Source organism: Archocentrus centrarchus, chromosome 24, assembly GCF_007364275.1.
Source record: "Archocentrus centrarchus isolate MPI-CPG fArcCen1 chromosome 24, fArcCen1, whole genome shotgun sequence".
NCBI classification, from domain to species: Eukaryota; Metazoa; Chordata; class Actinopteri; order Cichliformes; family Cichlidae; genus Archocentrus; species Archocentrus centrarchus.
The window spans coordinates 21,079,745-21,107,707 of record NC_044369.1 but is presented as its reverse complement, the minus strand read 5'-3'; the positions used below and the strand labels follow the sequence as shown (position 1 = coordinate 21,107,707).

General features: G+C 39.6%; 1 protein-coding gene across 3 annotated transcripts; it reads left to right on the top strand.

Annotated features, from left to right (window-relative positions):
* The first annotated feature begins 98 nt into the window (after window positions 1–98).
* On the top strand, window positions 99–27,963 carry ppp2r5cb (protein phosphatase 2, regulatory subunit B', gamma b). 3 transcript variants are annotated; one of them, XM_030721128.1, is made up of 16 exons: window positions 99–223; window positions 747–806; window positions 5,619–5,781; window positions 17,859–18,058; window positions 21,490–21,600; window positions 21,692–21,784; window positions 22,332–22,462; window positions 22,559–22,618; window positions 24,330–24,438; window positions 24,600–24,653; window positions 25,089–25,259; window positions 25,368–25,495; window positions 25,600–25,701; window positions 25,968–26,040; window positions 26,426–26,542; window positions 27,461–27,963. In XM_030721128.1, exons 1-16 carry the CDS (start codon window positions 197–199, stop codon window positions 27,593–27,595), a joined length of 1,734 nt encoding a protein of 577 aa, XP_030576988.1. In that variant the 5' UTR covers window positions 99–196; the 3' UTR covers window positions 27,596–27,963. The 3 variants fall into 3 exon arrangements, with proteins under 3 accessions (XP_030576988.1, XP_030576987.1, XP_030576989.1); XM_030721127.1 differs by having other exon boundaries at window positions 5,616–5,781; XM_030721129.1 differs by lacking the exons at window positions 99–223; window positions 747–806; window positions 5,619–5,781 and adding an exon at window positions 12,996–13,176.

The window sequence follows — 27,963 nt, the reverse complement described above, 5'->3', positions numbered from 1 at the left end:
CACCGGCAGGGGACGTATCCGCTGTCTTTATACTGCCCAACGTGTTAGCGTTGACACACTAGAGTCAGCTGACAGAGAGCAGCCAATCACAGCGTGAGGGCAGACTGAACCGCCTTGCAGTGTGCTGCCCTGAGAGTTGTCGGGGTTTTGGTTGTGGAGTATCTGTGAGGGGAGCAAGGGCGGTTACGCTTGTACAATGCCGAATAAAACGAAAAAAGATAAGGTGAGTTGGAGAAAAGCCAATAGGCCGTGCCGATAGTGAATAAACTTTGCACGAATTGTATTTCAGTGCATTTATTGATAATATCCCGGGTTCATAATACGACATTTAGCTACCAGCGCAGTGTCCCATCACATAAACGTTAGCCAGTCTGCAATCATTACCTGCTAGCCGCTATCCTGCCATCATGTTAACGCTTGGTACGTTGTGCTGTTTTACGTTAATAGAGCACACCATTTTAAAGTGATACTTACAATGCATATATGTGTTATTTTGGTGTAACTATAAGGACTTTAAGAAGCTGAAAACCAGAGTCGTGTAACGTTAGCTGGCTAGCAGCAGACTTTACAGTGTGTTCAAACAGAAGTGCGAGACTGGGTGGGCAGGCGTGCTATATTTAGCTTGGATTTGTGCAAGGCGGCATTCACTGATTGCATTCACCTGATGTTGTTAGACCGGTTAACCAGTATCAACTTCACTCAATTAAATCAAGTTTTTAATCTTTTAATTTAAAATGTTTTTGCAGGAGTCTCCCAAGTCTGGCAAAGTGGGGAAGAGTGGAGGACAGGAAAATTCAGAGCATGAGGTAGGCTAACAAGGAAACCAGCCTGAGCACATATGGAAGTTCAAATGTTCTGATAACTGTATTTTTATTTAAACTTTATTTAACCAGCAAAATTGAACTCTTGAGATGTCAGATTTCCTTCATGATAGTGCCCTGTCCAAGAGAAGGAGCAACTGAGCACAATAACACACACCATGCACACAGCGAAATACACAAAACCTCTTTACACATATACATTAGATAAAGAAAATAGAAATGTTGGAAATGATATACGTAAAACTAAAGAAAAATATCCTTTAGATAACAGTCAGGCATAAACTTTTCCACCTAATGTAGTTCCCTCCATGTCATTTAAAATGAATCAGAATTTAGTGAAACCAGCTTTCTAAGAGGAGCATTACACTATAATTGGATTGCTACTCTATGATAGTGGTCTCCAGTATGGGTGAATCTACTTGTAACTAGAGTTAATATACATGATAGTTCTCAAATGAGATAAGCTCATGTCTTCAAGAGGCTACTCTTGAGTATAGTGGAAAAAATGAATGGAACATGGTAAAACTTTTTTTAATGTTTATTGACTTGTTATAGATTCAGTTTTATGTACATTACAATTTCAATTGTGGCTTTGATTCCTAAAGTTCCTGTTCAAAATAATTAAATACACCACAATAGACTCTTCTATCCATAATGCCAATATTATGTATTTTTGGAGAATTTGTATATTTGTCACATATAAGCAGGTATGCATTCAGTGGAGTGGCACAAGAAAAGCTTATTCTGTGTTAGGCCTGATTGTTTGAACTCATCAAGGCAAAAAGTTTGTTGTAGTGGCCTAAGTCACATTAACACCGTATATATATATATATATATATATATATATATGATTATATATATAATATATATATATATATATCGATATATATATCATATACTATATAATCATTAATCTACTATATATATAATCTATCCTATCCCTATATATATATATCATATCTCTATCTATATATATAATACTCATATATCTTCCTCCTCTATTAGCTCTCTATATACTCTCTCGCTATATTCCTCTCTCTCTCATCTCATATACTCTCATCTCTTCCTATCTCTTCCTAGCTCTTCTCTCTTCTCTCTCCTACTCTCCTTCCTCTCTACTACTCTCTCTCTCTCTTCCTCTCTCTTCTCTCTCTCTCTCTCTCTCTCTATATCTTCTCTCTCTCTCTCTCTCTCTATTCCTCTCTCTCTTCCTATCTCTCTCTATCTCTCTCTCTCCTCTCCTCTCTCTCTCTACTCTCTCTCTTCTCGCTCTCTCTCTCTCTCTCTCTCTCTCTTTCCTCTCTCTCTTTCCTCTCTCTCTCTCTCTCTTCCTCTCTCTCTTTCCTCTCTCTCTTTCCTCTCTCTCTTCTCTCTCTCTCTCTCTCTCTCTCTCTCTCTCTTCCTCTCTCTCTCTCTCTCTTCCTCTCTCTCTCTCTCTCTCTCCCCCTCCCGCTGGTCGATCTCTCGCCCGCCCTATGCACTACTTGTGATGGCTATCCCATTTCAAAATCTCAATCAAAAATCCAAGTATTTGTCACAAAATAAGAATCTTGTGACCAAAAAACTGCAATGAGCTCGCACTACATTGTGTCTCATCAATGACCTATGCAGGGGTGTATATCACACATAAAGCTGGTCTATGTGTGAAAAATGTCAGATGTATTAGAGCCAGTAACAGGGGAATAATGACTGAACTCTAAAATCAGAATCTCATAGGAAAGCCTTGGCTCTTTGATGGGTTGGTAAGTGGAGCATTCGCTGACAGAAATTGGGCAATATCCGAATAATTTCCCCCTTCACGTGACTCATGCTGCCTTTTGTTGATACCCTGCTGTACCCTGTAGTTAACATCAGTGTTGAGCACAGCTGAGTTTATCAGTATTTCACCCAAACTTTTTAATACATGTCAGTAAATTGTATTTATATATTGTATGTTGTATTTCTATTTATATCAGTATATTTATGCTATTTAAGTTTTTTATGCACTATGTGAGGGAGTGTTATGCTTGCATAATGACAGTAAAGTGTCTTGAATAATTAGATAGTTGGCCTGTCATACTGTGGCTTTAAGCAGCAGGTTTTACTTCAAAACACACATTTTGCTAAAACAGAATTGCTATTCAAAAACCACTTGCTGCTAATGTAGTGATCTGTGATGTACAATAATAAAACGCCTTAGAAGAGTTCTGTGTTGTGACTTGCCTTAAACGTTTTTGCTTACATCTGGATCAGTGCACATCTGGAAAAATGTATCTTTGGCCTGAATAACAGATTGTTCAACACTGAGTTGGACTGTCTGCAGCACTGGCATCTGATGTGAATTATTGCATCACATTATCGCGCTAAACAGTCATACACTGTGCTTGTAAAAAGATATGAGGGCATTCAGTGGGACCAGGTGCACAGCATGGTTTAATCAGTGTTCAGTGTTTACCTATTTTATGTGCACAAGTTCAGTTCAGGCTCAATGTGACAGATTTTCTTCTCTGCTTTCTGTTTCACTGTGCGTTTGTGGGTAGGAGCTTCCACGTAGAGCAAAGGAAGATAAGGAAGATCTTTCTTCCTTCATTCTTCAAACAACTGGAGGCTTTTTATTTTTTCGAAGGATGGCAAACATTTTCCATCCATCCAGCCATTCGCTTCCGCACATCCTGTTCAGGGTCGCGGGGGGGGCTGGAGCCTATCCCAGCTGTCATAGGGCGAGAGGCAGGGTACACCCTGAACAGGTCGCCAGCCTGTTGCAGGGCCAACACAGAGTTACAGACAACCTTTCACACTCACATTCACGCGCTCAGTCACACCTATGGGCAATTTAGATTAGCCAATTAACCTAACCCCAGTAAGTGCATGTCTTTGGAATGTGGGAGGAAACCGGAGTACCCGGAGGAAACCCACGCAAGCATGGGGAGAACATGCAAACTCCACACAGAGGTGGAATCGAACCCAGGCCTTCCAGATGTTATTCTAACTGTGAGGCAGCAGTGCTAACCACTGCGCCACCATGCTGCCAGCAAACATTTTAATGCGCTTATTTTGTGTGCTGTATGACAGCTGACAGTAGTTTGTCCTGCCTGAAAAGCAAGAGGTAGTCCTCCTCTCCGCAGATTAGTGTTCTTAAACCAGTTTGTATTTCAGTGGTCCTCACAGATGGACTGAGCTGAGGTGGGGAGGGCTTTTAAAGTGTGCCCTAGTACACTTGACTCATTTTAACATTATTTTTTCATCCTTTTCAGGAGAACAAAACCAAAAGTGACTGATTTACATGTGGACCACAAATGCACACATACACACAAATTACTGTCATGGCAGATTTTGTGTTACATATAATTTGCAGCTTCAGTTTTTATGGTAGTAAAAAACACGTGCTCTATATTATTGTTCCACGTGATCAGATGCATATTCATGAATTGCAAAGAGCTTCTGGATTTGGCCTAGAAACTGATATCCAGCATGCCACACTGACAATATACTGTAAGTCTTTGGCACTTATCATGATTGTTTTTCACTATATTATAGAAACATGTAAAAAAAAAAAAATTAAATATAAACTGATGCATCAAACTGTATGAAATGCAAACTTTGTACCACTGTCAAAACTTTTGGCCATGTCTGTACAATGTAAATCTGTGGGAAACACTATTTCATTGCCTTGTTATATGCACAGTCCAGTTTATTCTCTTTTATAAATCCACACTTGTTAGTTATAAACCTTTAATGAAATTATCTATTTCAAAACTTTATGTAGTTACCAGTCCCTATACCATATATTTTAAACCCTCTGCCTTAATGCCAATTTAAGGATTGCAAACATTACTCTCTCTTTGACCTACTGAAATCATTTTTTTTCCCTCAAGCTGATTGTTTCAGTCTCCTCCAGATTGTGTGTCCGCAGCCGTGTATTGGATCTGCTAACGCACCAACCTTGTGTCAAATTAAAATCGCTGGGCTGCAAGCTGTTGTCACCATCCCCCACCCTTCCTTTTTTTTCCCCCCATATACTCTGTCAACCAGAAGTGCATAACAGTAAAGGCTGTTATATAATATATACAAAGGTTTCATTTGGTTTGTTATTAACTAGCATAACTAAAGAGGGACATTTTAAAGCATTACTTGCAAAAACCATAGATGACAGATGTTTCCACTTTAGCTTAATATATTTGCATGAGTTAATTCCAAGCTTTGTGGTGCATTAATATGTAATCTAGTTTAAAGCAGAGGTCAGCTCAGTGGCATTTTCCACTTCACACAGCAGCTTTCTAGTGGCACAGACTGTCTATCTTGAAGTGTGGCTCAGACTGTGGCCAACTTTAGCTGGGTCTTAAGTGAATTTGATAAATCCCCTGTGACTCAGACTGACACAGCTCCACAGCTGCATCAGGTGAATGTTGATAAACATGGCTGGACCATTCAGGTGATCCCAGTTTTAGGATGAAATCCAGCCCTACAAATTGTTCTGTTGGTTAACGTTATAAGATGCACAGCTTGATGAGTAGACAGGAAAAACATAATAGTTGTACTTTTGAATTGGATAAGTTTCCAGATTCATGCGCTATTGTAGTAATTTTTTTTTTTATGAGCTTAGTTACATAATATCAAAGTCCACTTTGTCAAGTCAATGGTAACACAGTATCTATAATTAAAAGTACCAGTCATGCTGCTTGGCTAGTGGCTGCATGCATTTTTATTAGATTTATTTATTAGATTAGACTCTTCCACATTGTATATATGCACTTTTGTTCAGCATGTGCTGGTTTTTACATCTGTATAACTAATGTGGGTTTTCTCTTGTTTCAGCAGAGCTCTAACAGGAAGACTAGTAATAGTGTTCCTCCTACTACTCAGCTGCTAAAGGGGAAGCAGCCAGGTACCCAGACACCTGTCAAAAAGGACAAGAGACAGAGCTCCTCTCGCTTCAGCTTGAGCAACAACAGGGAGCTGCAGAAACTTCCTGCTTTTAAAGGTATTTACCTGTGTGACACCCTGAAATCCATTTTATCTAATCACACAATAAGCTACTCAGTGCTCTAGATTGGGAGAAATTGCATATATGATATATTTATACAGAAGTGAGTTTAGGTAATGTTTTCACACTGGAAGGTTTTTGCACAGAAGTCAAGAATGAAATCAACCAAAGGCGGCAGGTGGCGAGAAAAACATCAAATCTAGAAATGGATAAGTGCAAGCCTCTCAGAAATGTGCACTAACAAGCGCATTCTCAATTATTTAGTCACTCCTTCCCCACAGAAGTGTGCACTAGCATCCCGTGCTGCATCACCCTCATTTTAATACCAGGCAGAACATGACATTACGCAATACGTGGAAACAAACAGAGGACATACATGGCATGGATTTTGTGCTGGATTTAACCCAAGCATCTATATTTAGTGGTAATCCAGAGATAAAGCCTTAATTCCATGGTCCTTGTGTTTCCGAATGTTGCCAGTGACCAGATAAGAAATGTCTGCCAGCTACTACTGTTCCTCCTCCTTTATTTCAACATAGACTTTACAGATGTATATTGATATTTAGTTTAATGTCCAAGCTCAGTGCTAGATGCAAAAGCAATGCGTGTACGCTGCTGTGGCACAGTAAATATCACATGTCACCATTGTTCTGTGTATGCATACATGACTGCACAATTTCTCAGTACTTTAATTATAATTACCTAACACGGTGGTGTGCTTTAGGCACGGTTGGCTGTTAAATAACCATGCAATTTAACTTTAAAAAATATTTTACAACTCATCACGGCAAAGCCACAGCAAGACTTATTTACACTGTAGGAAGTTTCTTTCTAAATGGTCAGACTCAGAAAAAAGGGGAACCTCGTAGGAAAGATGAGGTTTAGTGGTCCCCAGATGACTATTCTGTTCAGTAAGTGAAACAAAGTTGGGACATTGGAAATGTGCCCGGCAGTTTCAGAGAGGGTAGGGCGAATTGTCCATCTCCTTTCAGGGACAGATATTTCCTGGATTCTTATGTTATTTACAGTTGATGCAACAGCAGTGTAAAGTTTATGGAACTGTTGTAACCCTCAGTTGTGGTGAATGCAATCTTGCTGGTTTATAAGGGCTCTTGCACACAAGTCTGTATTTGGTAAATGATATTTTTCTGTGCTGAGTCTGCCTGGCAGACACGCATCACTTGATGTTGTGGACATTCTGGCACTGATACTGTAAGTGTAGAAAAGAGTGCTTTTGTTTTATTTTTCTTCTTCAGTCATTCCTTTCTGAATATTCACCTTGCAGTGCGAGTCTTGCAACCACACACTAGAGCAAAGGCAGCGTTCTTCCTCAGGGAGGATTTACAAATGTTATTTCGCTCTTTGAAAGACTTGGCTAGCAGAACAAAGTTGGGTTTCCTAAGATGGCAACATGATTGTTGACCTTTAATTGTTCGTTGTCTTTTTGTTCTGTCATTAAAAAAAAAAAATACTTGTCTTTATCTTAATTCACCATTTACCCTTGTACTGTGTGAAGAAACCAGTAAGCACAACTTCATTTCTGATACAGCCCGCTCACTTCCCACACCCCAGTGAGAGCTTTGATAACATTCTGCAAAACATTATCCCACAGTGGCCAAGTAGATGTTATCACTTAGTCCTGTCCAAACAGGCTCCTCGCTTGGCCTGTTTTCATTCCAGGCATGTTCACCACCTCCTGATGGAAACACATGTCTGTGAGCCTGTCCTGCAGAGCCGCAAAGTTGAGGCGAGAGTAAAAACCCTGACCAGAACGGGTCTTTCCCATGAACTTAACTCAAAATCATGTGTGCTTTTCTTTAACTGGAGAGTTCAAAATTTTTTTTAACATTTGTTTGGATGATGGTTTGATTGCTATTGAAACCTGATGTGGTGAGCTGCTGTATGTGTGTAGATTTTATAAGACAAAAAAATACACAAATCTAAACTTGTGTTTTTGTGTTTTGCATAATGTTTAGCTAGAGATCTGTCTGACTGAGGCAAGTAAACAGGAGATTAATTCCTGTTTCTTTGTCTCATTCCAAGTGTTACATATGCCAAAAAGCAGAGAACAACAGTTGCTCCCTCTGTATGGGTTCTCTTTTAAAGCAGCAGCTCTCCTGCATGGAGCTTCTGTGTCACAGGGTTTGCTGCCACCTTGTGGCTAAGGTGTCAAATTATAACCTGAGTTATTAGTTTAAAAAAGATGGAAGTTAAAGCCAGGGCTTAATAAAACTTTTTAATTTGAAATTTTATAATGAGGGCTTAGTTCACGCAGTATACTTTGAAATTTACTGGGAGATGATGGTTAACAAAAATGCAGAATTTCCCATTGTTCCATTATAATGTGAAACTGTCTTAAGGGGCATTTTCACATATCTAACTAAGAGTTAGACCTCAGATATGCAGACATTGTACAAGATGCCAAAAAGATATCCAAAAGAAAAATAAAACACTTAAACGAAAGGACATCAGAAAAAGACTTAGGACAACAACAAAACGAAATAATGACCCAATTTGAGCACTTGTGTTTATTAGCTTGCCAACAACAGTGGCTCATGCCAAGTCTGGAATATGTTGACTGTAAGTAAACAGTCGGATGAGAGCGAAATAGTGTGGCGTAAAACCTGACAGACAACGACAAGGGTGAATACCCGGGTCAAACACATCTTGGAATCAGCCAGGCTTGAATGCCCCCTGTATGAACTATAGATGCACTGATCGTTTGGCTTAAGATGAGCATTGATAAACATTGGCCTTGTCAATCTTTTGGCAGCTAGAATGGCATCTGCAGATGGCAGTACAGGTGTTTACCTGTTGTCACATGATCACACGAGCTTTGTACTGGCTAAATGTTCGACGATGATGTAAGGTGGGGATCAATGATTAAGGCTTTTTTAAAAAATTTTTTATGAGGATTTAAATGTTTCCCTGGTACAAAAAGGAAAAACAACAACTAAAACAATAGTGAGCAGCATGAGCAAAAAGGTTTATGATGGTATATTTTGAGATTTTTGTGGTTACAGGGTATATAATGTAGTATTATTTTTATTTTTAAAACTGAAAAACTTCCAAGCAGCAGACACAGCTGCTTTCTTGGTCTCAAGTTATTTTGTAGAATTTCTGGTGCTTTATAAATGTGTAGTTATTAGTTACTAGTTAATGCTGCACAAGTTGTTGTGTGTAATTGTGTTTGCCCTGTTGAACAGAGTTAGTAGTGGATTATTAGTTGTCTGATATGAGTCATATGATTAGAACTGTTAGTCAGAAGGGTGCACAGTTTTCCAAAACATGCGCTCTTCAGCATTAGTAGCCGGTGTTCTAATACGTTGAAGCCACAGTGGACATGAATGACAAATCCTGGACTGGGGACAGCTGGGGACAGTGGATTGGCACAAGTTTAATAAGCTGTAGTGCAATTGACAATTTACAGGATTGAAGGAATCTGCTGGTGCCAGATATCACGGGGTACTTTCAGAGGTTCATGCCTCAGGGGGCTGGAGCCTTTTTAAATTTTTTGTGGCACACTGCGTACCAGCAGCTTACAAGGCAGGGTTGGTCATAATGTTTGACTTCTTCAGTATATAGTCACCTTTGTTTTGAGGGATAAATGGTAAACAAGAAGACAGAGGTTATAGGGTCAGCAGTGATGTTTTTATTAAGGATTCCTCCACACACTACCACAGACAGATGAATGCTGAGCCAACAGTGAGAAACAGGAAAATTACAGCAAATGCATGAAGACAGTAACAATATTAAGGTTTACTGCAACTTTGCAAAACTAAATATGCTTTTTAAGCTTATCTCTGTGCGAGTGCTACCTATAATACAGTTGTTTAGCAGGTGTCACTTGCTATTATCAAAAAGCACAAGTCTAATCAAACTACTAAAGGGTAGGTCAGTCAAGTTTTATTTGTATGAAAAATAGAAATGCCACTTCTTCTGTGGTTGTCTTAATGAAATCCTGAAGCTTTCAGGAAGTAATTTTAATGTTGCAACTCTACATGTTTACGTCATTTACTACAGAGACTCTTATGTAATATTGCATGACAGTTATTGTACACTTTTTACAGCGCTATTTCTTTAATACGTGTAAAACCAATGTGTTATTTCCTACAGGTAGACTGCTTTTGGGGGACGTCCCCCTGCAAGTCATGCGGTCACTTTTTATTTTTAAATATACTTAGTGCAGCACACTGAAAGCCAAGTCAGATTTGAAGGAAGGATTTCCTTAACTTTGTGTACATGTGGGAATGGAAGAGGCCCCATGAGAGAAACATCCCTGGTCAGACATTTCATATGACTAATAATACGAAAAAGTCAGTAGCAGTGATCATGCTGTTAAAGCTGTTCAAGCCTTGCACTGCTTTTGCATGACTGCACTCTTCAACGTTGCTTCTAGAAAAGGCCTGTTTAGTAAAAAGAAGTCAAAGAATCAGGCATGTTGCTGTATTTAAACAACTAAACTAACTACTAAAAAAAGATGAGACCGAATCTGAATAGGTATTCTTTTATTTATAGTAAATATTGAATTAATTTACACACACAGGCCAGGTTACTAAATTTGAAGGTCGAAAAATGTGAAATTTTTAAATTTAAAACCTGTTGAATGTGTTTCTATATTATTACAACACATTCCTCAAGTTAACAAGTTTAAGCAGTAACACTGAAGGTGATCTCAGTGTAATTAGCTTGCAGTCATACAGCCACAGGTGTTTTCCACTTGTGCAACATTTTTAATGGCACAAGCAGTGAATCTGAGCTTTGTTTCTTAATATAATGGCTTCTAATGTGACTAATACAAATGAACATGTATCATCCCTTTGTGATTCATGTGTGTGTGTGTGTAAGCCTAAGTGAAACCAAATTTAGCTTGGATCTCGATAAAGATGTTTCTATCATTGGAAGCTGCTTAAGGGGACAATTAAGTTCAGCTACTGTTGAAAGAGCCTGTGTCTTCAGCTGTGTCGATCGGTCTGTTTCTCCAAATAGATCCGAGCCTTAAGCTCTTACAGAGGACCATGACACTGGGGATCAGCAGACCTGCAAATGAACGACTCTGCTGTGTATTTCACTCCTCCTGATATCAATGATAAGTTTAGGAAAAGCTCTGCTATAGCACAAGCACACGCTCCATCTCATAAGTTCACTTGCGTTCAAAAGCCAAAATGGCACAGACACAGCAGAAAGCTCGAGCTTGGTGAATTCATATGCCAAAGTTCATATGCCATTTTGGGGAGTATGTGTAACAAGTGGGTGTGTCCAGCGTTGTCTTGTCATGGTCAGAACAGCAGATCTACAGATGGGAGACTGCACCATGCCTTTGGAACAAAATGGCAAGAAAGAGGCCTTTATATGCTCAGACTAGTCCCTGCAGCTGAAATACTCCACTATTGTATATAGTAGGACCAGCTAGACTGGATGTTAGTTACTCTTTGTGACTTGATCATTATGTTAGGGGTGTAGTCATTCCCATTTTGTGTGGTGTATTTTAGTGTAAGACTTTACATTCTTTAACTTGCAGACAAACATGTATACAAGCTCAAGTCTGTTTAGCAGGAGCAGTACCAGAAGCCTGTAAGAACAAACAGCCCGACTCGAACCACACCAACACCACCTGTGCTGGACTGTGAAATTTCCAAAACAGCTTTGTGTAAAAATGTATTTTTAGCTTAACCAAAGCCTTTAGTTACTTATAATTACAAAAAAAAGCAGCATTATTATCAAAAAATGATTAATTATTTTGCACGAGAAAGGACAAAAATGCATAGACTTACGCAATCAAGTGTAAGTTAAGTTCTTGCATCTTTGTGTGTTATGCAGAAATTGTACGTAGAAAACACAAACCTGTTTCCTTACTATAGTTGCTCTGCCAGTTTTCTGTAGTCTTGGCTAATGCTGCCAATCTCTGAAATGACAGCAATCATAAGCTGAAAAATAATGTCCCTTTTTTTGTGAAGAAAATGCAAAAGGCTAGTGTGCCACACACATTTTAATCGAAAATGTTTGTGGAGTGCCTGTTTTGCGACAGCTTCAGTTATGAAATGTTAATCATAATGGGCAAAGCAAAATCATTTTGTATAAGACTTTCCCCTCAGTGGTTTTGAATGCAGGAAATGTTAGCATATTGCAAATTTTGGACTATATATGTCACTATACTCTGTTTAATTCACGCCCTTCTGCATTTAATTTGTGTGGGTTTGCTTCATGCATAGAGATGTTTGTGACTTTAGCTGAATCACTGTTTCGGCACCTTGTCTGTATGTGCCTACTGTACTCTGAGCACGATGACACACACGGCATGCAAAAAAACAGTGTTAGTGTTTTGATGCACAGTTTTACCCAGGCCTCCTGCATTGTAAGGGTGCAGTGGTTACTATATTTGTCAGTGAAATGTCAGTGACTGGAAGTGTGACTTTGTTACATTTAATTGTTTGCATCACTGACTTGCCCGCAGAGCCTTACAGTGCAGGCTTTTGTCCCCAGTGCTGCTAAGACAGAATGTGGCTTTCTGCATATGCATATCCTGTGTTGCTCACGTTGAGACTTCCTGCCTGCCTGTTTCTCTTGTCACATACACCTGGGCTCAGGCTGTGCTGCTGAAAAGCCATCTGTCATGCAAACACAGACACACATATGCACAAAGTTGGCATGCACATGGAGACGACCACAGACATAAAAAGGTCTTCGGGCTGCTGACCAGTGTGAAGTGGCCGTGCATGTTTAATGTAAGACTAAAGCCATCCATTGATATGCAAGCTTGACTCGTGTGTGTTAAAGATTAACTCCCAACAACAAACCTAAATACAAAAGCAAAATACAAAAAGGTGTTCAGTGCAAAATATTTAAAGTCTGAAAGAGAAAAATAGTTTTCTTTATCTCCTGTGGTTCTTACAAGCAACCCACATGTTGTAGAGTTATTTGCACTTCATGGTATTATTTTTCCATTTGTGTTTATTTCAAAACCGGTTAAATGGAATTCAGGCGTGTTTGTGCTTTAAAAACTCTTTTGACAGATGTAGCTGCTCTTGGCCCAATCACAGTATCTGGCCCACCCCTTTCTCCTCTGTCCACCAGCCAATCTCTTTCCTCATGTTTATTTATTCTGACAGCACGCCCATGTGATTGCAGCCAGCCAACCAGGTTGCTTCTGTGTGGGATGACATCACTAACTAGCTGGTTCCCTCCAGCAGCAGGGGAGCTTCATTTTCTGCTCTGAGTGTTCTTGCTAAAATGGAGGCTGGCTCCTCGCCTTAGCCTGGGCTACCCTCTTCTCCCCTGTTTTTTGCCTCAGCTCACTGATGTTGGCATGTACTAGAGCTGCCGGTGGGATGGTTCTGGATGCACCAAGTTCCAATGGGCCTTTCCAGCCTGTGGCCCTCATGCATTTTAGAGGTGAGAATAGGAAATCTTTTCTGCTGCTGTGTACTGGTCTGTTTAAAGAGGAGATGGGCATGAATGCTTAGCAGCCACAGCTGGTAATTTTGACTGAAAAAAGATTGCTGTTATATATTTATGTTGACTTTTCTGAAGGTCAGTTTAAGAGAGTGAAAGTGGGTTTTTTTTGTTGTTTTTTTTTAGTTGTTGGCAGGAGGATTTTTGGAAGAGGAAGCAGGTGATTGTGTTTGTATGTCAGCGAGGAAGGGTTCTGCCAAGACACTGCAAAGCTTTAGTTAGGGAGGGAGGGAAAGAGAGTGAGAAAGATTGGTAGTTTTGAGTCTCCCCTCCCCCATCAAGACTATTGATGTAATAGGAAGTGAGGTTAAAGCTTGTTGTTAGTTTGTATATATCTGTATTGTGTTGGTGTAATGTGAATAACAAGTTGAAAGGCTGTTTGTTGTCGTATCTCCAGTGTTCTTTTGAGTTACTGTTGCTTCAGATGGACTTAAAGGAAACTGAACCTGTCTCTAGATAAATGCCAAAAGTGCCTCTGACTGTGTTTATAGTCTAACAAAATAAGGGATAATGTTTATATATAGGTTATAAATATTGTTTGGTATCCATGCTTGTTCAGTAACTGATACAGATGGTAGTGTGTGTTTAACATGCAGCCTATTATTACATATCCTCGCTACTATCACAGTGATGTTGATTTCATGTTGTTGCTTATGTGGGTGTTAACATGGCCTCATAACATTTCAATGCATAATGATAATTAAAGCTAGTTATGGCATAAAGCCACCCATCCCTGCTTCGGATATCCTGTGTCTGAATTGACAGATGGTATGCGCAACACATTTGCCATTAGTAGCACTTCACTAATCAGTTATTTTCATGTTCATTAGCACAAAATCTTTGAGTCAAGATTTGTGCTCAGAAGCAATTTGTGTTCATGGCTGGTTTCCTGTCTGCATGCTGGAGCTTTTAGATGAGTAAAGGTTATTCACTGATCCATGCAGAGACGCTTGTGTGTGAAGTCTGCAGTTGCACAGCACGTCTCTTAATATTTTAGGCCTGTTTCAGAAACCTAGTGCTGTTGTGTAACAGGAGCTGGTAGACCTCTTGGCACTCAAAGTCTGATGAGTTGAGGTGCTCATGGGTGTGCCCGTGTCTCAGCTTGTTAGTAATGGCACAAACCTTCTAGATACAGGTGTACTAAACCTCAGATAACTTGGCAAGCCTTAATTTTACACAGGTGGTCCTCGTTTATCTTAAAGGTACTGTGGTGAAAATTTAGAGATTTCATAGTGAAACAGGTGCTACTATATCAACTTCACGTTTTAAAATAAAAAATTTTATTAGCTTGAATGCATTTGGAGGACATTGTTTTATTACTTTGACAAGTATTCCTTTTCACTGTCCAAACAAGGCTTAATATTTCTTAAATGCAGTGTATATACTTGAGCAAAAGCTGAATATTCGTAATAAACACAGAATGTGGTTGCAGGTTTTACCCTTAAATGGCATATAGCTCAGATTAATAGTTAAAAACTGTACCTTTTTAGAAAGCAAAACAAAATGCGAGTGTAATTCTCTGTAGCATATCTAAACTTGCGCGGAAATGTAAAATGGATCACCTTTACTGTTCTCCACGGATACTGTAGCAAAAGCTCAGAGGCTTGCCAGATGTTTGCCCTTTTAATGTGCTCAATTAGATCCTGTTTGTGGAGAGTAGTTTAGGTATGAGGACTGAAAATCTGCTGACAAATCTAAGTCTTAAACCTGAATATAAACTCAAAAATGTCTTGAAATCTGTTAAATTTTCCAAAATATCTTGACGGCATGTTTAACTATTTGTAAAATATAAAAGGAACATCATAAAACTTGATGATGGACTGTCTGTAAAACCATATATAAATGTGAGGAAAAGACCATCAAACAAGCAACATTAACACATGAGGAGACATTAGCTAAGAAAGGAAGCAACAACAGTATCAGGATGAGTCACTTGAAAGCTGCGCCACTCTAACTATGATGGGGAATTATAAAGCAAATGAATTACAGATTCAAAAACCAATAAGTATTCTACCTAAAAGAACCTATGGGATTTACAGGTAGCAGTTAGACAGCTGTGCTTCATGCTGTTTTAAATTCCAGCTTTGCCACTGTGACTAATGTGGAGGTGTGCTGTCAGTCGCAGTTTCAGGTTCTAGTCTGTGAGCATTGCCTGCATTACTGAATCTTTTAGAATTGACCTATTTTATTGGTGCCAGCTGTTAACATTTTGTCTGGTATCAACTTATGCAAAACAGGGCTGCACAGAGAATACTCTAAATATATAATCACAGATCACCGCACTGTTTGATTCTTTATTCCAAAGTGTTCAAGAAAGTTAGTGCAAGTCTATGAATGTATCCGTGAGATTATTCAATGTTAGAGAAACTGCTGATTGACTTTCTTTACTCCGTGACGGAGTTATTCACGCTTTGCATGATGCATTTGGCTGACACATCGTTCAGCCATAGCTGATGTGATCAGCAATTCAGCAGTCTCTTGATTCTAGTGTACAAGCAGCAGCAGCCTACATATATCTCTGATTAGCAGTGGTCACCCCCTGGTCCAAAGTCCCGTCTGCCTGTGGTCACCATGGTGATGTAGGGTACACATGCAGATTGTTAATGGGGGAAGAGACTGACTCATGACTGTGACGAAGAGATTAATGCTGCCCCATAGGTAGGTTTTATAAGGTGACATTCTGTTTTAAGGCACTAATCCCTGTGGTGGATGAAAATGAATGAGCACCAGTTCACTTCTTTTGGTTTCAAGGTATTTTCTGGAGCTTGGAAATCGAATCAGTGGAGGCTAATTCGCAGAAGAAGCTTCTTCTCTCTTGCTCTTGTCATTTATTACAGGCTGCTAGTGACATTTTGATAATTGTAAAGGAAAGTAGTTATTTTCCGTAGTGAAATAGCTGTGCCCCAGTGAAGCACCAGTCACAGTAGTGTGTGTATAATACTGCTGGTTATTCAGTGCTGTATAGACTGATTATAGTAATGGTGTCCTTTCTGGTTTTGTCTAAAAAAGCTGCAAGTACTTTGCACTTTATGTGGAGCTCTGCTTCCTAAGTACTGACAAGAGCTGAGGAGAGGGCACACATTATAGCTATTTCTAAAATTGTTGAAATGGTTACCTGTAGATTTGGAGTAGAGCTTCAATTCTTTTTCTTGTTTATAAAGCCTTGCATGCTTTCATACCTTCCAGTGGTTGCACAACTTGATGTATGCATTGTGCAAAACCCTTCAAGATCCCTCTAAGCAATCCAAAGTACAAAACAAAAATAAAACCATAAGACCATATGAAAGTTGATTTAAATTATGATCTATTTTAATACACGATATAAAATATAATACAGTATAATTTTTGGCATGGTGTTTAGTGGTTTTGTTATTATCACTAACTTATTTCCTTTTTATGAATGCAGTAAATTGACTTGTTGACTAAAAATGTTTTCATCCTTTACATTAATCATTGACGTATTTGTGAGCTGGCACAGATTGGAAGCTTGAAGTAACCGCTCTTCCTGCAATTTTTTTTAATTGCAGGTTAATAATAATAATACACACACAGGTGTGGCCCTATATTCCCAGAGGGTGATTTAGATCTTTTGCATCGTAGATGTAGTGGTGCCATGTCAGTCATTAATTCATTAAGTAGAAGGGACTGATTTTTGCTCTCATATATGGCGGGATGTGTGTAAAGTTGAGTTTGAAATCATTTGGATGAACAGTTTTCCTATTTTTGCCAAAAAGATTTCACAACAGTTGGCGCTAGAGTGCGTCAGCTGGAGGGATGCTCTACTTCGATTGGTTGTTTCTTTAAGCAGCTGTGATTTGTTATTTGGCTGTCAGCAGGCTTTCATCATTGGGTGCATTGGTGGCACAGAGAGAGCTGCTGTGTGCAGTCGATGCATGTGGCACTGGTAACTTCATTATTTTCATGTGACGTGCCACGCTGATATATTCTGCTTTATCAACCAAAATGCTTATCTACAGGCAAACAGCTGAGCCGCTGTGCACAAATTCCCAGTTCCAGTGAAATCAAAAGCAACAATGCAGTCTTGTCCAGAATAGAGCCAGCAAGTCAAAATGTTGTTTCCTCTGGAGAATCACAAAATATGGGTATCTATTATTAAAGACTGTTCAGCAGGATCTTCAGTGTTTACTGAGCTATCAAATAAATGACAGACATGCGCGCGCACACACACACACACAAACTGCAAATTTTTCTGTCTTGAATGGGCAAGGCACTAGTTCATTAAACTGAATGTTGTTCAAAGACATGCCTTGCGATCTGTCAAATCAATTCATAAGTAAGCAAATGTTGCAATTACCTTTAAGTCCTTCATGATGGCTCACAGAACCTCACATAAATTTATCCAGTATCAGCAAAACAAAATATGGTTGCAAAATGGAGTGATTGGCAGTTCTGTCAGCTGTCACCCTGTCAGTCTCACTAACAGAGTTACAGTTTCTTTAGCTCCGTTAGTGTGAGGGACAAACATTGTTACTGTCTTGTATGCTACACCTCACTGATGCTCTGTGTGATGTTAAAATCAGTGACGTGTTTCCTTGTGAAGATGGAAGATGGATGGAAGACCTCCTATTAATTCCAGCCTTTCATCCCTCTCTGTTTCATAGATGTTCCCCCTGCAGAGCAGGAGAAGCTGTTCATCCAGAAGTTGCGTCAGTGCTGCGTCCTCTTCGATTTTGTCTCAGACCCGCTGAGTGACCTGAAATGGAAGGAGGTGAAACGCGCCGCGCTGAGCGAGATGGTGGAGTACATCACCCACAACAGGAACGTCATCACTGAACCCATCTACCCAGAAGTGGTTCACATGGTCAGTATTACAGTAAACAGTGGAAACTAGAAGCTTGGATTTGTCATTCATATCAGCCATTTATATTATTTTATTTTGAGCCGGCAAATGTTCTCTAATAGAAAATAGGACTGTTTAAATTGTGCAGTAGTTAGAGAAGTGAACGTGGCCATCTCTGTAGTGTGCATCACTCAGCAAGCCTGAAACATGAGTAAATGAATCCACTTTTTTTTGTTCTCTCAGTATGTGTGCACTTTGCATCTTGAAAGGTTGCCACAAAATGTAGCCTAACTTACAAAATAAGAGTGAGGGGATTTATCAGTGGTTCAAGGATCACATTGTCTCAGACGGATAAAAGAATAACAAATAAAATGTAAAAAATGCTAACATACCCGGGAGGCCCAGCCTAGTCAAGTTTATGTGGGGAAATGCTGCCATTAGTGTTTCCAACAAATGCAAGCTTTTAATCGCTTAAGTAGGAAAATGAAAAGCCGTTATGGCCTATGATGTACTTGTTATATTGGTCTATAGGTAAGGTTATAATATTGATGCTTTAGTACTTTAGGTTTAAAAATATTCACTTATATAAAGTCAACAGTATTCATTTATAATTACTGCATTTCATGTTAGTGAGGTGTCATTTCTCTTACTGTAAAGTTGTGTAAGCTGTAATTGTGACAGAAGGCTCTGTGGAATACATGTGACCTTGATGAGCCATTTGATTTGATTTTAAATTCCATTAGTACCTGTTTGTGTGGAAACTGATGCGTTTTCTTCAGTTTCATTTTTGCAGCAGGGAAAGTACATCTTGTGGTTTTTACTGCCAGAATTATTTACAGTTTTTAGACCCATTTTAGTTTTTATTTCGGTTGTTCTTTGCTCACAGACATGAACATCAGTGACTTAAGTTTGAAAGCTAAAATCTGTGACATAAACCTGTCACAAATTTTTAAGATAATTTAAACATTTGTATGCAATGAAGTGATCTGTTTGTTTTCCCCCAACTTGCCTCTTGTTTGCATTTGTCTAAAGATTGTTAACCTATTGTGCAACCTAATTTGTTTTTAAACCTTACCTGCGTAGGCCTGAAACTGCTCATTTAATCAGGGTGTTGTCAGTGTCTGTGTTTTTGAGCCCCTGCTGTAGATTGGAAAGGTGTCCCTCTTAGGTCGTGGTTTCAGTGTATTCCTGGTGCCAGATTTGCTTTCCCAAGCCAAATTAAAAAGCCTTTGATGTTAATCAAAGGCCTGCCTCAATGCCACATGGTAAACTGCAGATGATCAAGGTGCAAATTTCCCCCCATCCTCCTCGCCTGGGCTTTATTTGATCATTGCAGCAGAAAATGCAATGGAGCTGTCAAATCAGCATAAAAATATACTCTTACTCCTGGCAGCGCCTGTCCCGTAGCCCCTTAAAGACAAGGACTCTTTGAAGTCCACTGATGGCTTTTATCATCAAAGTATGGAGACTGACACGACATTCTCCTTCATGGTAATAAAAACTGTATTCTTATGTTAAAACTGTGCACATTATTTTCTTCCGTAAGGCCTCTGTATTTCAGAGCATGTTTGACATCTCAGTGTTAAAGCATTGAGAGATTATTTAAACAGAAATGTGGATGGCACTGCAATAGTTGTTTCATTGTTTTTTTGGAAAGTAAGAAATTATTTCTGCTTGGAATAATAACCTGATGGTAAATTAGAGTGTTTTGACCTCTGGTCGAAATGTACTGTCTCACAGGGAAAATAGATTTTCACAGTTTGGGGTCTGTGCTTTTCACAGAAATAGGCCGTTATCGACAAGAGATACTGCACTTTGCAGGATGTGTATTTAAAGTTTCAGCTCAAAATACACCACAGATCATTCCTTCCATAACATTTTTAGCAGCTTTAACTATTTTACAGCCCTATACTGAGTCTAAAGTAATGCATATACATTAATCCCAAAATCAAAGCTTTGTTTTGCCTGGTATGCCAAAAGTGTGCAGTGGATGTAGCAACAAAAGATACATTTTGCAGCACAGCTACTCCACAAATATTCTGTAAAGGCCACACATTCATTGTAGCCAAATGTATTAAATGTTAAAAAGCAGAGGACGGAGGCTCAGAGTGTAGGAGAGAAGCAAACAGATGTAAAGGATGATTAAAAAGCAACGTGAAACACAGTAACCCACACTTTGTCCTTGTTTATTGATTTTTGTAATATTTGATAGCCATTACATTACAGCATTACAATTTTGACATAACTGTAGGCTGCAGGGGTACGCTCAAAGCTAAAGGTAGCATTAGCCACTGAAGTTGCTCATTCGGAATTTAATAAGGTGGGCCTCTTCCCGAGCTGGGGGCGGTGCTTATCAGGTTTTGATTTCTCAGCTGGTTGCAAACCTGAATGGCTCGGGAAATTAAAAGGAGGGGATGTACTCTTCTCATAATTTGTGGATTTTGTGTATATTCTCTTTAAACATTTTGAAAAAGGCTCTGTACTCTTATGTATATAGAAACACTTAGAATGACTTGTTTTTTTTTAAAGCCAGTTTGGATAATAAGTTCTAATGGATCTGATTTTTGTGACTGAACATGTGTTTGTTATTACAAGTTAGTGGTGGCCTAGGTAAAAATAAATAAAAGGACAAAGGCCACCGCTTCCTTGAGTGCACTGGATTTCTTTTTTTTATGTAGGATTTGAAACATGGCATCTTTAACTCCTATCTGCACACATCTCTTAGTTTTTATTCTCCCGTGCAAAATACAATGGGACAATATTTTTCTCATACCGGCTGTCCATCTGGGCATCTGTCTGTGAGGTTTTACTTTTCCACTGTATACTCCAAAACCACCAGTTGAGTTGAGCCATGACATTTGGCATGTGTTCCTTACTCTTCAAAGATATGCAACATGATATTCATATTCCTGGATGTTTAGCACTCTTTGTACACTTTGGATGTATTTATCTGAAGTGGACAGTGAACAACATGGAAGAGTTTAGGCTGCTAATGCTATGATAATATATGCTAATGACACGCAGCCTCTCTCGTGCCTGATTGGCTTAGCCTAATCATGTAATCATATTGTGCTGTGTACCTGCTTCACCATTATTGACTGAAAGTGGGGATTCCCCATATCTAGCACCTGACCTCGGTCACTGAACAGCTGGCAGTAGCTAGCTAGTGACAAACTGGAATTTCTTGGTGAAGAGCCAGTCTATTTATTTTTTATAGTAGCATCAGTTCTAGGCTGCAACCTAATTGATTAGCCTGTGATGTCAATTTCTGATTGGCTGAGCATTGTCTTAACATGTTGATCAGGGATGACTCATGGCCATAAATAGTACAGACTATGACTCATCATTGAGCATAGTCGGCAATATTGCTTTTCATTAATCATGGGAGGATACCCCCATCAGTGATGGGTCTTAGTCAGTAAGTGGCTAAGCTGTCTCTGTTTTTTCCCTAGTTTTCTGTGAATATGTTTAGGACGTTGCCACCATCATCCAACCCCACTGGTGCAGAGTTTGACCCAGAAGAAGATGAACCCACGTTAGAAGCTGCATGGCCACATCTACAGGTACATACAACAAACGCACACAAAGATTCAGTCAGAAAAAAGCCTATTCATCTATTGCTGTTGTTTTCAAGTCTTTGCTCATCTTCCGCAGCTCGTCTATGAGTTCTTCCTACGGTTCTTAGAGTCACCAGACTTTCAACCAAACATAGCCAAAAAGTATATTGACCAGAGGTTTGTATTGCAGGTGAGCATGCTGCTAGAGTACAGTTTCTTTCTCTGTAAAGAGGAGCTATGACGCTCATTTCCAGCTCAATGTTTTTTTTTATTCTTGGACTCTGCTAGATTAACTTTGCATTATTGACAGTATAAAATAATCCTTATTTAGTCAGAAACCAGTGCTTGGTCCAGCCCCTTCATTCACCCACTGCCTAAAACAAGCTGTTTTAGCTCCTCTTCATTTGTGCATATGGGTGAGGCAACTGTGCTCACAGTCAAAGCACAGTTGCCTGAAAAGAACATGTTAAGGTTATCTCCTCTCCCAGACATCATGCAAGACCAAAGTTTGTCTCAAGTTTAGTGTCTACAGCTTTAGGCTTGTAAGGATTACTTGCACATACTCTGACATCACTGTTTGTTTGAAACTTTAGTCGTGTTTAATGTGAGCATGCATTTCTGTAATGGTATTTGAATGGCAAAAGAATAAAAAGCCCATTTCAAAGAGCTTTCCATCTAGCACTCTGTTACATTTAGTTTTAATGTCTCAGTAACCTTTTTTTTTTCTTCTTCTTCAGCTCTTAGAACTTTTTGACAGTGAAGACCCCAGGGAAAGAGATTTTTTAAAGACCACTCTACATCGCATCTATGGCAAGTTCCTGGGCCTGCGAGCGTACATTAGAAAACAGATTAATAACATATTTTATAGGTGAGTGTGTATTTTTGTTAGCTAATTTAATGGCCCTTTTTGAGAGTGGGTTTGTCAAATGACCACCATTACTAACTCGTGCCTGCTATTTTTCAGGTTCATTTATGAGACTGAACATCATAATGGTATAGCAGAACTACTGGAAATACTAGGCAGGTAAGATATTTTTAAGATGAGAACTTGTTAAAGCTGCTGCTATTCAGAATACAGGTTCGTTTTTTTTAAAAAGAAATATTGTTACTACATACAGTACTTTGCAAAAGTGTTGAGCCACCCCCTTCTTATAGTTTGCAAGGAAAATAAGAAATAGGTGCAATGATTTATTGAAAAATGGAAATATAAATGGAAATACAGTGTATAAGGCAAAAACTGAGTTTGTACAATTCTAATGAACTTGAAAGTCGATATTTGGTATGACTGCCTTTATTCTTCAGAACAACCTGAACTCTCTTGTCATTTAAGTATTCTTCAGGAATAGTTCTCCAGGCTTCTTGAAGGACATTCAAAGCTCTTCTTTGGATGTTGGCTGCCTTTTATTCTGTTCCCTGTCAGGATGATCCCACACTGCTTCAGTAATGTTGAGGTCTGGGCTCTGGGGAGGCCAATCCATGACTGATAATGTTCCATTTTGTGCTTTTTCTATCCAGGTATGCCTTTAATGCATTGGCAGTGTTTCATCACTCCATAAGACCTCTTGTCACTGATTCTCAATTCAGTTCTTGTGTAATTTTGCACACCTCAGCCTTTCCTCAATGTTTCCCTTCACAGCCGCCCTTCCACTGAAAACATTTTTGATGGTTCTTCAGTGAACAGTAGATGGATCAGCTGAGAGTTCAGATGTGTTTCTCAAGTCCCGTCAAATCTTTGCTGCATTTTCTTTCCTATTTTGTAAGGACATGATTTTCAGATACTGTTCATCTGCTGTAGATAGTTAATAGGCCTGCCATGTCTTCTTTTGTCCTCAATTTCTCCAGTTTCCTCAATTCCTTGTTTAACCTTATACCTCAGAATGTGTCGAATGCGACACAGCGTACTTCAAAAGTGCCGCCGTTTGTGGACTTTGGCAACAAATACCGTAATATCCCTGTATGGCTGTGAAGTGCAGTTTCTGAGCTTTCAGGAACCGTTAGAATTTTTCCGATAGGACAGATGGTTGTGGAGTTATGGTAAGAAGCCGGCCAGCCGACTCTGCGCTGATACGCTGCGTTTTAACCAGCTGTTCGCCGCTAGTAAGGGCAAGTAACCGGCGCTTCAGCGACGGTCGCCTGGCGTTATAGGGTTAAGGACACACCACGATAGGTTTTCAGCTTATGGCTCTTTGGGAATCACCTTGTTGGTGCAAAAATACTATTTTTATATTTGTCAAACTGTGTTCTTTTTGGCATTTTTCATATATTCAACTAAAGAAATTGTTACTAGCAGCCTGCTACAAAACACATCATTTGTTCCAAAGTGCCTAAAGATACAGTTTAAAATGAGTTCTTTACTAAGTTGTCTGTTATGTGTACACACAACACTGGTTCATCTGTTGGGGTAGGTGTCTTTTTTTTAAAAATTGTTGAATGATACATAGATTAGTGTTAAACGGCTTAATATATAATCTCATTCGTCTGAGAATGGTCAGGTACAAGGACCGGACTCAAAGTGAGTGAAAAGGCAGCCAGTGTCCAAAGAAAACCTTTGAAAGGTTTACAGAAAACCTGGAGAACTATCACTGAAGACCACTTTAAAAATTTCAAGTGGAAGTAAAATATGAAGAAATGAGGGGTGGCTCAAGATTTTTGCAGCTTTTTTTCTGGTTCATAATGGGATGCAGAATTATTGTAAGCTAGAGTAATTTTTTCAATAATAATGATCTTTATTATAGCATAATCAATGGATTTGCATTACCATTGAAAGAAGAGCACAAGATATTCCTGCTGAAAGTCCTCCTGCCTTTGCACAAAGTGAAGTCCCTTAGTGTGTATCACCCACAGGTCGGTATTTTGTTGTTACATGCCATCTTCCATGTTGTCTAATTCAGTAGATTTTAAATCAGAATTTGAGTGCAGTGTCTCCCTCTTATAATGCCATATCATATTTATGACACTAATTTTTGTCAGTAGTAAAAATGTGCTGCTTCTTTTTTTCTTCATAGCTGGCTTACTGTGTGGTACAGTTCTTAGAGAAGGATAGCACCCTTACAGAACCGGTAAGTTTTATTAATTATTTATTTATTTTTTTTAAATATTGTTTTTTGGCATTTATATTATTGATTGACTCTCAAACTCAAACACACATCATTCAAACTCCTCAAGATGGCGTTTTCGGTTTGTTTATGGTGGGTAAGGTCAAGAGCAGAAATAAACAGGCTCACACACCTGCAGGAAGGTGTTGGATTTTGTGTTCTTGCATGAGTAAAAGTGCTACATAAAGTTAATGGGGGTGGGGGGGTGGGGCTTAAAATCAGCTACACTGCTTTATGAATATGTTGTCTGTCTCTGCTTTTACTGATCCTTTTTGTAATGTAAGCTTCTTTTAATCCACCATCAGCAGATTAATAGTCGAACAAAATCAGCTGTCCAAACATTCTGCTTCCTCTTTAATAAGCCTGGTATCCTGCGTGTGTGTGTGTCTGTGTGTGCAGACGGTAATGGCTTTGTTAAAGTATTGGCCAAAGACCCACAGTCCAAAAGAAGTCATGTTCCTCAACGAACTGGAGGAGATCCTGGATGTCATTGAGCCTTCAGAGTTTGTCAAAGTCATGGAACCCCTCTTCAGACAGCTGGCCAAGTGTGTGTCAAGCCCGCACTTTCAGGTCTGAACCACAACCCTGTTTATTTTGATGCTCGTTTTAGTTAGTTGGACAAGTTTATAGTGTGTGTTTGCCATTTTTGTGTGACCCTGTGACAAACTGTGTTGTCAGGTGGCAGAGCGAGCCCTGTACTACTGGAACAATGAGTATATCATGAGCCTAATCAGTGACAACGCTGCCAAGATCCTCCCCATCATGTTCCCGGCCCTTTACCGTAATTCCAAAACCCACTGGAACAAGTGAGGCTTCACTCCTGTCTAGCTGTTTATCTTTATGATGAAGGGTTGTGAGGATAGTATGTAAGCAAACCAAGTGACCTGTGGTAACCTCTCTGTGTGTGCAGGACGATCCACGGGTTGATCTACAATGCTCTGAAACTCTTCATGGAGATGAACCAGAAACTGTTTGACGACTGCACCCAGCAGTTCAGGGCAGAAAAAAGCAAGTAAGTAATGCAGGGGGGACATCACACCCATTTATACAGGGCACGCTATAGTTTCCTTGCAAGCTACAGTGTTGGAAACGTCATGGAAAACATTGTTTAAACATCATTAGCAGTGGAAACGATGACTAAGCAGATGCAAAATAAACTGCAATTTCTTAACTTGAAATAGTTTTGGTTCTTTTTTTTTGCATGCATTTATCTTTGAGTAAATCTTTTCTGTTTGAAGATGTCTCTTATGATTTTGTCTGGTTTGTTTTTTGTGTCAGGGAGAAAGCCAAATGGAAAGAGAGAGAAGAAGCTTGGCTGAAGATTGAGAATCTAGCAAAGGCAAACCCACAGGTGAGCAGAGAAAGCGTAATCTAGCAATTCTGACAGTGCGACAGACTTCTCATTGGTTTGCACCATATCTCGGTGCTGCATCAGTAACCAAACAAATCGTGCAGAGTTTGATGTTTTTTGCGATGAACATCAGTTGGTGTTTTGACAAGCACTCTGAGAAAAATAAGTTGAGCCAGAGAAGTTCCCTTGTTTTTTTTTTTTTTGTGCGTAGAAGCAACAGATGGAAAGTTACAGGATGGATTGTGGGAAAATATGTTTCTAAAAGCTGACCAAAAGCTGAGGCTTAAAGCCAGTCAGAAAAGTTATACTTATGTTAGTACTTCTCAAAGGCTGTCTATAATGTGGCTCTTTGTGGTTAACCTTTCCTTCTCTTCCTGTGTTGCAGTTTCTCATGTACGTTGACGCAGTAGAATCAGGGAGTCCGATGGACATGGAGACAGATGGGCCATTGCTAGACGATGTTAACATGCTAAAGAGAACCGTAGAAGAGGAAGCCACACAGGTCAGCGTGCAGTGCAGCATTTAATATGGATACTTGTATATGTGGGGAATAAGCTGTGTCATAAAAATGTGCCACAAGCTTTGATGAATGACCTGTTTTAAGTTTTAAATATTGTGATGATAGAACAAACAAGGGCACATTGTCGTTGCGACCCTCGAAAGTTCAGTGGCAGAAACAAGCTTCCACAGTAAATGGTGCCGCTCAGGCATAGTGACATTTTTCTGATGCAACATGTCAGTTTCTTTGACACTATCGTCTAGTTTGATGTGTTTCTAATATCTTTGTGATGGATGTGGTTTAAATAAATGGACCATTTTCAGGTCCATAAATATCTGTGTGGCGCTTGTTAAAATGTAACACTTTCAGGGGACTTTGTAGTGGTTACTGTGCAACTGTTGCTGCCACCAGTGTTTTCAGAATTAGCAAGACGAATGAGGATGTCCCCAGTCTGCGATCAGTGCAGCTCTTAATGCATTCTGTCATCAGTTCTTTTGCTAATATTTGCAAACACTAAAAAGAATAATGTTCTCTACTGAGCAGCACAAAACCTCTAAGCTGTGTGCATGCTCCTGTTTGTGTAAATCATGTGGGAGTAGGACTGGTACAAAGGGAAAGCATCTTCACGCTTGTATGGATTCGAAGCAGGGGACAGTGGTCATAAAACGCTCGTATACGGTGAACTGCAGATTGTTGGTAAAAACGCACAAATGAGCTTGCTTTACTAATCAGCTGTTTCAGCTTTGAAATGTAGAGCTTATCAGTCTGTATCAAACGAAAGGTAACTATGTAGCCAGATTGCAGGGATTAATATCTTGTTGAGCTTGTCAGACAGCCTGCTGTACAGAAGCTTAGTGGCATGAATTGAGCTGTAGTGTGCATTAGTTCTGATGTTACTGATCCTTCTGTCTGTGTGCTCAGATCCTAAAAGACCAGCGCAGAGAACGCCCGTTGATGCGGAGGAAATCGGAACTCCCCAAAGACATCTCAACGGTCACAGCTTTGGAGTTGCACCGAAGAGCAGAGGAAATGTTGACGCCGCACGATGGCCACTAAGAGACCATCCCAGACCCACCATAAACCAGCAGCATCCACAGTGGAATCTCAAGCCCACAGAGGGGCCAGCACAAAAAAAAACAGAACTGTGGTATCTCAGTCCAGCCCAGTGCAACACAGACATGAAAGCTTCCAGCTCCACCTGACACGGAAAATGTCTAAAGCCACACATCTAAGCCGGGTTTGGCTTTTCAAGACAAGCGGTGCTCAGTCCTTCCTTACTGATCCCTGACTCCACCGTCCCACCGCACTTCACCCCTACCCGGTTGTTGTCCAGCAGAGATGTCTGTGGTACTGGGTGGTCCTGCATGACCATGACACACACCGTGTCCTAAACTTTGTATAAGATACTGTTCTCATAATCTCCT